The following is an 11,322-nucleotide window of genomic DNA, read 5'->3' as shown; positions in this document are numbered from 1 at the left end:
TGGGGGGGTCTGTCACCTACCAGCCCTGCAATCGTTGGGAGAGTTGGAGGCTGCGTGGCCATGTACATGTATTTTTAACAACCCACCTTGTGTAAGTGGATCTTATTCCATTTGCAGCACTGAAGGTTATTGCCAGCCCCTGTTGGGACTGTGACACCAGAGTGGCTATCATGGAATTATGATCATTACAAAGCATTACATCCGGCAAAGCAAGAGTGGAACTAATGCTGAACTGCCATGCTTCCCATAAAGCACTGTAGGCCAAGATGGTGAGGCACACACACACACACTTGCACTTGCCAACACAAATTACAAGGTGGAGGACACCGTATGATTTAACTTATATGGTGTAAGTTAAGAGGCTCTGGTTTCTTATGAAATGGGTTCAATTCAAGGCCAAATTCTTTGAAATGTTTAGTGTAAAAACACACGCATACACACAGACACACACACACACACACTAAAGAGCAAATTGGTTATTTCATAGATGACGCATTGGGAGCAATTCACCTTGTCATAACAGAGGTGGAATGAAACGGTGTCACTGCGTTCGTCATGACAAAAAAACTGTGTCTGAACATAAACCATAGCCCTCCACACCGCAATGCCTTGCTGTGGTGGTGTATGCATTTGAATTAGCCAGCCAAGGTGGTTAATCTACTTTGCGGCCCACTACAGGTCCTTGACAATCTGCCAGAAATCATTTTAGCCACACGGTGCGTATGAGTTTGCGCTCCACGTCACTGTGACTAAGGACACTTGGCGGACAGAGACCAGCTTCCACTGTGACAACTTGAATAGATTGGCCGAGTGCCATTTTTATGATCAATCGGCCCACTTCAACGGGCAGTGGGGGCTGGGCCAGTTCCATCCTACGGCAAAAATGGGGAAATTGCACCACAAGCTTTAGAAATGTACAACAGCCACACTATTTCCCCAGCACCAGTCTACTGCACTGTTATCACAAATACAGACCCATGCGCTAACTCTGTATGACAAACATAACAAAGTATATTCATTTTCATTTAACAATTAATTGGAAACATGACTCCCTTTATTCCTTTTGCTCTTTTTCATCTCCTTGTGACTGCTGTGCTTTCTTTCTTTTTCCCCTGGTCCATTTTCTCATACACCACAAATGTGTGCAGGCGGTTAACCCTCTATGTACAATGTGTCTCTGGTGCCATCATTAGTTCTCTTCATGGCTTCACTACACCACTATATGATCACACCGCATACCATAGTCGTGTTCAATTCACTGGAGCCTCCTCTGCTCAACCAACATCACTACAGACAGAAGCTGCTCCGTCTTTGTCTCTGTTCTCTGGGATTAGTGCACTGCGGTGTGAATTTGGTGCAGGATCAGGTTCAGAATCAGAACTGTAAAATCAGCTTCATTAATGTCTCAGACTGCCTTATACCAACAATAAAAAACGTTCTCCACAAGCATGGCGGACCAACTTTGCAACACTAAAAGATTTACTGTATGACTTTGATCATGGTTATCTACCCTTCATTTCTATAGTCTTGGATCTGCTGTTTGGCTTGAGCTGATAAACCATTCCAATAAGTTTCCCATAAATGTTGGACAGAATAGATATGACTGATATGAGATCATAAACAGATGGAATGGCAAGACATTTACAACAAATGTTCAGTTTCAAATGAGAAAAGGAGGGAGACGACCACTAAATATTTGTGAGGCAATGATTCATTATTCACTGAGCGATATCAAAAGGGTCTGAATGATGTAATAATTTATTTTCATACCAATAAGTGACAAACACGCTCAGCTGTTAACCATCACCAGCTGCCAAACTGACTTATTCTGTCTGTGCAAACAAATGACTCTCAGCAGTGTGGTTTTTTTTGTCTTTAGAATGTGCTTCTGTTCCTCACTTTGGTGACAGTCTGACAAGAAATACAATTACAAACCTCTTGAGGCTGTTAGAAATACTACACAATAGAAATGTTCAGTAGTCAAATGTATTGTTCTTGTTTGTGTTTCATGAACATTGTCTAGTAACTGTGTTAACTGTATGACTGTCTATTCCTCACCTGTCAAAACTGCAGCAAGTCAGAATAAGCATATTTCAGTAACAAAAAGTTTTAGTTTCCCAAAACACGTGGGTACACCACAACAAAGTATGGTTTATCCTACCCAAGAATGACTACATTTGTCAAAAAGGCTACCAAACAGCTGATAAAAACAACCAAACATAACAAAAACAAACTTCACGCGCACATACACACATCCTAGGTATTTGCTGCTCATACCGTTCCCTGACTAGTTGACAGATATACAAAGACCCCATGACTCCCCCCCGAATGCAGCTACATATAGCTAGAAACTCTGGACCCTTCATGGGTTATACAGCAGTGCAAACAGTACAAGTACATCATCATCACCGTCGTCGTCATCTTTTGTGGCGCAGACCTGTGGCCACCTCTATCTCTGAGTGGACACAGAATCAGTGGCTGTCACGCAGGGAGGTGACACGTGGAGAGTAGTTCAGTGGGCCTGTGGCAGGGCAGGGGGGGGGGGGGGGAGGGGGAGCAAGGCGTTTCAGGGAGAGCGCTTCACTGCCCTCAGCTTCCACCCGAGAGCTGTCCTCCTTCCTCATGTCCACATCGGCCCTGCTGCTTCCTCTTCAGGTTTTGTGGAGTGGAGTGGAGTGGAGTAGAGTAGTGTGGGGTGGAGTAGAGTTGGGGGAAGCCTTCCTCAAAAGTGGAGTCCAGGGCTCGAAAACCCGGCCCTCAGTTTTCCCAAAATGCCATGTGTCTCTGAGCAGTGAATGGCAGTCCTCCATGGCTTCATTCTGTGGCAAGACAAAAACAACACACAGTCAGCGAGAGCGGACTGGAAGCTGTATGTGAATTTGTATGTGACAGGTAGACACCACTATTTGTTTATTAGGTTGGGTGATTAATATGAATGAATATACAGTAGATTAATGTAGAGAGTAGAGAAGAGTAGAGTATAATTTATTGATCCCAAGGGAAATTAAGGTGTCAAATAGCATACATACATCCATAAATACAGAGGAAGACACAAGGACAACACATTACACACAACATTGCACTATATCAGGGGTGCTCAACTGGCAGACCCAGGTCCGGATGCGGACCCAAACGCAATGTCATCCGGACCAAGACAAAATCCATCTGTATTTAATATGTATAAATTATACATGAGATTTCGCTGCCATGCGATCTATAGGTGTATTTCTGCGAAGCCAGTCTTATGACAAATAAAAGTATCATCACTATGACAACTCAGTGAGTGGGCAAGAGGCCAGTGCGGCCAGCGAGTGAGGCTATTTTCTGCATCGGTCCGTAGCGACTTTTTTGGACCCTGGAAACATACGAAATTTGGCGAGTGGACCTTTTCAGTTTCTAGTTGAGCACCCCTGCACTATATTCACAACAAAATCACCATACATATGTTCACATGGTCAGATCTCCATATCCCTATCCCTATGTAGATTATACTATATTGTAGATTACAGATATTTTTTTACCTCCAGCAGTAAAGTACTTCTGGTACTAATATGAGAATCCTGAATGTTATTCCCACAGCTAACATACACCAGCCTGATGGTAGCATAACTGTTGTAACTGCACTGTGAGTGACTAACGCTAATAACAATGTATGTGGTGTATATGGCATTAACTATTTGTCTGTTTCAGTATCAACACTTCTGGGTGAATATCCGCATCAGGGCAATGTACTGTACAGTATGACATAACACACATTAGTTTGCAAAAACGAATAATGGATGCATTAATCTAAACTTTTAACTGCAGTGCCCCCCTGAAGACACCCTGTCCTACCAAGCACAGACAGCTGGCTATGAATATTTGGGCATAATTATTGCCGCATAAACAGAAACACATATTGTATGGTTCATAATTATGTGGGTCCATCAGGGATGGTTGCACAGTTAAACGTTTTGTCCACCAGTCTGCACTTGAACTTTATACTGGTTTATACATTTCTGGTTTATATGTGGTGTGCCGGTCAGAAGACGGTCACGGCACCACCCGTACTTCTGAAGGAGGAACAGCACCAGAGATTTTTTTAGGAAGGGGAGATATGTCAGAATCGTTAGGTGTCCATAGAAATGTCTACCCGCACATCTCCCGCCTTTCTGGCAACTAGAACCAACTGCCTGCTGAGCTGCTTTGCCATTCATCCAATCATCTAGCTGCATCGGCGCACACGAATTGTTGCGCATGCTCAGTTGTGAAAAGCTGTCACTCTCGTGCCGTTGTAGAACTACTGCGCCTGCACAGTGTAAAAAAGAAAACGTGAGAAAAGTGGCTTAAAAAGCTTTATTTTGACTCGCATGACACAACCAAGCAGTCTAGATTGCTCAACTTTTCACTGCGGTTTCAACCATATGGTTTTCACAACCGCAGGGTTCCCTCCCGACCTGTACTCAGTTTCCCCATTCATTTTTCCCTTTGACTCTCAGATCTGGTCTCACTAATCGCGAAACAGCACCCCGAAGGCGTCAACAAGATGGCGGCGACTGTCCCGTCTCAACCTAAACCGTCTCTGACAGCACGTGTCACATGACTGATATACTGGACTACTGGATAGATAGATAGATAGATAGATAGATAGATAGATAGATAGATAGATAGATAGATAGATAGATAGATAGAATATTTATTGTCCTTTTTGAAAATTGTTCTGTGCCATTTACAGTACGTCTGATACGGTTACAAAACACAGTACAATACACAGTATAAAACATAGCCAGGCTGTGCCGTCCTAGTGACGGAGTTGCAACTAGTCAGGTCAAGAGCAATGCAAGTACTTTCTGAGTTCCCGCAAATACGGGAACTCCTCCCACTTTGTCGATAAGCAAACAACCATAAGCAAACCAAGGGAGGCAGGTCAACCATGCCGTTTGGGAAACGTTAATTGTTATGCTCTTGGTCAGACCAAGTCTCGAAGAGATTTGAACATCGATGATAATCAGGCTATATAAAACATACAGTACAATGGTCAAGTGCAGTCATTCAGAGACGAAGTGCAATGTGTTATTCAGGTACAATCTTAAAGTTGGATCCTTGTTTAATATGTACTAGTATGGTATAAATGATCTGCAGGCTCTATTCGTCTGGAATGAAGGCAGCCTGAACCTCCTGCCTGAGGGTAACAACTCACATGCCTATGTAAGGGATGTGATATATCATCAAACATAGTATACGTATCTCATTCTCACGTGCATTACGTGCACTATGGTGCAGATAGTGATTATCACAACCTTAATTAGTAATGAGTTCTTTTTTAATAATCACCATACAAAAGAACAGGTAGAAATATTAGGAACATGCAGTACATTTTTCATCTTTCTCTTTCTGACTTGATGAAAGTGATCTTTTTAGAATGGACACCTGCAGCTCTGACCTTTCCTGTGGCAGCATTAGATGCCATCTCAGAGTCACCCTGGCAGCGACTCTGGTGCAAGGGACAGGATAAATGTCACCCCCTTTTCAGAAAACCAGGTCACACAAGTTTTAGCCCAAGGCAGAATGAGTCACTCATTGCCCACCTGGACCCCTTGGCCTGACGAATTCTAAATTCCCATTAATTCATTTTAAAGCAGTAACCTTGATTTTACTTGAATATTAACATCTGATAGCACGCTACGCCTCTGTATTAATGCAAAGGAGCATACACCAGCGCATAAACCCTAATGGATTCAATGCAATTCAACGTGTGTGTGAGAGAGCGATGGCATCAGTCATCGGTTGTGGTTAAACTGTCAGGTCTGTTGTAAATGTCAGTAGATGGTGACATTTGTGGTGTTCGTCCCCCATGATAAATGGAGACCCACTGGAACCACGCTGATGTACACAAAGCAGTACAGAGAGAGCAATGGGTGTCTGGCTGGCCTGAGTGTCTGGCTATGGGTGGCCAGATCTGCCAAGATGAACCCAAAGTGGACCACTACAATGTGCACCTCTGGCCTAAAGTCAGTGGAGGCTGAATAAATGTTGTGACAGATGTTGAGTTTGTTTGGGGTCTCCTGGCAAACCGGGGAGTCCTCGGCTGACCTCGAAGGACGAGGTGCCACCCAAGTGGTGGATGGAGTCCAAAGTGGGCCGGGCTCTTAGCCAATTAGAAAACAAGATCCCATTAAATCCCTTTCTCCCCTGCCGTTGACACTCCTGTCACCAGACTTGGCTGTGCGTGCTATATAGCATAGTTTTTAATCCACTTAGATAGATTGTGGGACATAAACCAAAGTGATGTGGCCAAGGGCATTTTCTGCACACTTGGCCAAAGCAGCAATGCCGCACTGTAGTCCCTCTTAGGCTCCTCTGTTCTCATACTTGTCTGCCATGGCAGAGCTGGCTTGGCTGGTGGGTGGATGGGAGAGTGTATGGAGATTTTTTTGTTGGTCTTTTTCGACTTTATTTGATAGGACAGTGTGAGAGGTGGACAGGAAGCGAATTGGGAGAGAGATGGGGAGGGCTTGGCAAAGGACCCGGGCCGGGAATCGAACCCGGGTCAGTCGCATGGCAGGCGAGTGCCCTACCGGTTGGCCACGGCAGGGCCGGGGACAATGTTTGGATTGACAGACGTGCGAGTGGGGAGTGACGGGAGTGTGGAGTTCAATATCTACCCTCCATGGGTCAGGGAGTCACTCTAAGAATAGCTGAGTGTTCCCTGGTAAGGCCAGTGCCATATCCTGGTCATCCCCCAAGTGGCTGTCTGACATATGCAACCCCTTTGCCATGGGGGGGGGGGGTGAAGAGGGCTCTCGCCCCAGGGTTAGCACGTAGCATGGGGGAACATGGCACGGGTTAAGCCTGCCTTGGGAGTAGCACCTCCTCTACGGAATCTCCAATAGACTGGAGCCTGTCTCTACCAAGGACAGACTGTTAAATAATTCAAAGGAGAAGGCTTTAAAGCAATATGTTATGGGATTCCAGGAACAGCTGTGTTTACTGTTGTGGAAAGGGTTGCTGGATGGTGGATGGTCCCTTGAGTATGATAATTTTTGTAGAAAAAAAAAACTTCCCACCCACGCCTGGCTGACTGTGTATTGGGTATGAAATATTGAAGACATCTTGTCAAAACGTCGAGAGAAAGGACAGTAACTGTGAACATTATAAACCTGTGGTACTTTGTGCTCAAAATTCCAGCCAGGACTTTTTAGGCGAGTCATCATTGCATTGTTGTACAGATGTTGATGAAAATGTGGTCAATCAGTGATGGAAATCCTTTCATCTTGCGAGTGTCCTTCTCTGCAGACCAAACTCTAGGAAGTCACGCAATAAGCTGGCCCTGGGTTGCAATTTCAACAAACTGCCCTTACATTGGACCCTATTTAAAACAAGGGGGAAAAAACTCCATCCCTTTTATATTCAGGCAGATGTTTCTGTGCAAGAGTGAGCTCTATTCTCAGCATGTGGCTCTCGTGGGACAGGCGTCCAGGCTTCTTAAATAACTTCCACCAGACAAGCTGACATAGGGCCATCTGGTGACGCAGTCATTGTTGTTTGTCTGTAGTGGCTCCCATTCTCCTTAAGGGGACATAATGCCCGTGAAATGCGCATCGGTCTCAGAGGCATTCTACTGAGCTGACTTGACTTTTAAACTTTGTTACTTGAAGCTAAACAGTCCAAATGTAGATGTTTTAGCAAACAGTAAGCTACTGTGACAGTTGTTTGGTGGAACTTTTCATAATGATTGCGTGTCTCGTTTTAATTTTTGTTCACAAATCAAACCAAGTCCTCTTGAGTTCACAGTGGGGCCTCTTCCTATGCTGTGTGGACGGGCAGTGCCTTAGTTATGTCAGTGGCTCGACCTGCGGGGATTGACAGGGAGTCCGATGGTGCTCTGAGGCCAGAGAGCAGACTAACGAGGCTCCTCGGGAGGCACCCGGTCCCTTAATTGGGCAGATCCATAGGGAGTGGGAAGTGGGGGGTGGTGGGGAATCAGGTGGGGCCGACATGGCTCTCATCTGCCGGAGGTTGGGGGTGGATGGATGGATGGGGGGAGACTCTCCCTTTCTCCCGTTCTCCCCTTTGCCTCTCCAGCTAGGATCTCAGGCCCATTTGTCAGCCGCTCTCTTCTCATTAATATATCATAGACCTCCGGTCGAGCTGTCTGGCGGCAAGGAGCTGCCTGCAGTTCTCCACGGTGGCCAGGCCAGCCTTGCACCGAGACCCCTACCGTGTGAGTGTCTGAGATGGAAATATACACACACACACACACACACACACACACACACACACACACACACACACACACACACACACACACACACACACACACACACACACACACACACACTGAGCCCTCGGTATTGTGTTGGAGGTCCAAGAAATGAGCATATTACACTCGCGCTGATGACACTTTTGGCTCATCTCACTAGACGGCTCGCACATTACTGCGTGGGGGGATTTGCACCAAGTTGGCAGATCATCAGTCACACACTGTCACTGCATTCAAAAAGGCATATCCAATATTTTTATATAGAACTAGAAATAACTGGTTTGATTGCCATCCACGTTTCAGGAAAAGCCAAATGATCTGAACACTCATCATGGCTTATCTGAATCGACAGATATCAGAGTTTTATTTTTGCACTTCTTAACCAACTGTAAACAACAGAACACAAAGGATACTTGTCGTTATTTACCCTTGACGAGTATGCATAGGGATTGCGTGCATGTGTTTCCAGTGACTTCGCCGATCTGATGGGTTTGGGTTATGTAGGAGGTGAGAGGGATAAAGTCCATTATTGACATGGACAGATATGAAGACTGATGTGCGAGATAATGATGTGGGGGTCGCTCATCTTGCGGGTAAGGCTGTTGTGGGCGCTGAGGCCGTAAGGGTATTGTGACAACTGTGAATTAATGACGGCATCAACATGTGTAGGAGAGGTCAACGGGTGGGAAGCCGGGAGGGAAGCGATAAGTTATTCTACATTCTGAAAGCAGATCTTTCTGCACATCTTCTTTGTTGAGGTTTTAAGACAGCAGATTACTTGTGTCAAGTTTATATACCCATAATGCACCAGTGGAACACTGTAATAGTCATTGAAAAGACTTTGCTACCATAGTACTACACTAATACGACATTACACAGCATCTTTAGTAATACACTTAGTCATTTATTGAGTGCTTAAGGCATTTTTGGCAGAGGCATTGAATTCTATCTTGACAAATCAAAAGCCTCGTCAATGGAGGCGAGCTTCAAAACATTAAAATTTAGGGCAAACGTTTGCTAGCAGTTTTAGTGGTTTTAAGCTGTTGAAAAAGTAAACCTCTGAACTGCCATTTTGAAAACCATCAAGAATTGCTTGTAGTCATGTTCCAGATTATACTATTTACAGTATAATAATTCCTCAGGAGTTATTGTTCAGCATGAGGGTTTCAAGGTGTCCCCTAAAAACGATTTACTTTTTTATTATTATTAAACGCATACCTGTCCCTGTCTTTGTTTAGTCTCTCTAAGCACGTCATGAAATAAGTTATGGAGTCAAAACAAAGCAACACCATTCAGAATTTGTGGAAGCAGTTTGTAGTCTATGCATTTCACATATGGCTTATGTGGTAGTGATAGTAATGATATCTAAGACTGATTCACGTATTCAGAGGCGCATCTTGTCACCAGGCAAGGCAGGCAGTCGCTTGGGGCCCCCAAACCTATAGATGGTGAATAACAGCCAAGACTTTAAACTACAGTAGTGGTGATTTGTTGTGAATATTCATTTTTCCTAATTTTCGCTTGGGGCCCCAACTTACCCTAGAATCGGCTCTGCACGTATTACACATTACCTTTTGCAGTGTTAATTCAACACTTAGAGAGTTAACACCCCTAAAAGAGTTAAGACCAACTTAAATACAGTATGCCTCTCTAACTGCTTAACAGTACAAAATTTGCTACGTACCAGCAATTGCATATTGATCACATACGTAAGCTGCTGACTTGCTGACTCACCAGGCGTTTGCAGCGTGCAGGGGAAGCAGCGTGGGGCTCTGAGGGCTGCTGTCTCCCCTGAGGCTGCTGCTGTGTCTGGGGAGGGAGTAAGGGGCTCCCGCAGAGCCATGGACGACGACCCCAGGCCCGTGACCCGAGGCTGCACATTGCGACTGGGGATGTAGTTGGAGATGGATCTCCGTCTGGCCCTGAACTTGGCCCTGGGTCTGGACCTGTGTCTGTGTCTGGGGCTCGGCTGAGCCTGAGCTGCCTCCTTCCTTCCACTGGCTCCGGGCCTGCTGCAGCCAGTGTCCTCCCAGCCCCCACTTCTCCAGGTAGACACGGCACAGCTCGTAATTCATGGCCGAGTAGTAGAGGAAGTCCAGCGCCAGCAGCACTATGATCAGGAAGCCGTAGATCCACACACCAATGAGGGCCGTGTAATTGCTGCCAAGGAGGGAGGAAGGGAGGGAGGAGGTCAGGAAGGGTCAACACTTAAGCCAAAATGATTCTGCTCCCCTATTAAAAACAATTCTGCCCTGTTAAAAACATTTACAATGGCCAATAAACAGGTATGGAAGGAAAATAAGTAATTATGCAGGAGATTGCCGTTATAAAGTGGAAATATTTCAAATTAAATGGTCCTCCTCTCCCCGACATGTCATCCAAGAAAACTTGGACAGGGAGCAGTATGTGGGGAAGGGGCCTGGACATTTCAGGAAATCACATTTCATTCTGGCTGCTCACAGTCTCTGTTTAATAAAGCCCTGGGCCCCAGCAGCAAGAACAGAAGACGCAAATGTGGCCAAAAACTGTAACCTCACGAGCAAATGGCTTCGCTTTGTTCACAGTCCTGCGCTGTTTTAATTCAGTAGGTAAAATGATATGCACATCAAAAAGGCTGAACAACAAAAGCAAAGATTTCTTGGCAATGACCACCATAAATCTACAAAACAACTACCAAATCGACAGTCATGCGAATCAAAACAGGGTTACTGTTGAAGGAAATTTCAGTTCAAGAACCCAGTTCAAGAACAGTGCTTATTCTACATGTATAGTGTATTTCATACTACTAAGGAAGGCTGAAGGTTTGGTTATGAGAACATAGCAGGACATAAAAACTCTGAGCTGCTATATGGTTAATGTGTCTTGATGAGGAACTGCGCCCTGTAATTCAGGGCATCCACTGTCGGTGTTGAGGTGCTGAATTAACCCTAAGGTCAGCCGCTTCATTATAGAAGTCTCCAGAGAAATTTGCTGAGTGAATGTCAAATGGTTTACAGTTAAAAAAAGAAAAGAAAAAAAGAATTACTGATTGTACCTCATGGGGATTTTACTAAGCAGAATAAACACTCTCTCTATGTGTG

At 45.0% G+C, this 11,322-nt stretch overlaps 1 protein-coding gene across 4 annotated transcripts in view; it reads right to left on the bottom strand.

Annotated features, from left to right (window-relative positions):
* Positions 1-1,570: 1,570 nt before the first annotated feature.
* The window catches only part of shisal1b (shisa like 1b), a 77,558-nt gene continuing 67,806 nt past the window's right edge, over positions 1,571-11,322 (bottom strand). For 2 of the 4 annotated variants that reach the window (XM_063196102.1, XM_063196101.1), the window contains one exon: positions 9,973-10,402. In XM_063196102.1, the coding sequence (XP_063052172.1) occupies positions 9,973-10,402 (430 nt within the window). Of the gene's footprint in view, positions 2,820-8,071; positions 8,212-9,972; positions 10,403-11,322 lie in introns of those variants that run through there. The other 2 variants (XM_063196103.1, XM_063196104.1) reach the window with 2 other exon arrangements.

This window comes from Engraulis encrasicolus, chromosome 4, assembly GCF_034702125.1.
Source record: "Engraulis encrasicolus isolate BLACKSEA-1 chromosome 4, IST_EnEncr_1.0, whole genome shotgun sequence".
Lineage (NCBI taxonomy): Eukaryota > Metazoa > Chordata > Actinopteri > Clupeiformes > Engraulidae > Engraulis > Engraulis encrasicolus.
Note: the sequence above shows the minus strand (reverse complement) of the source record. Positions and strands in the feature narration are given on the sequence as shown.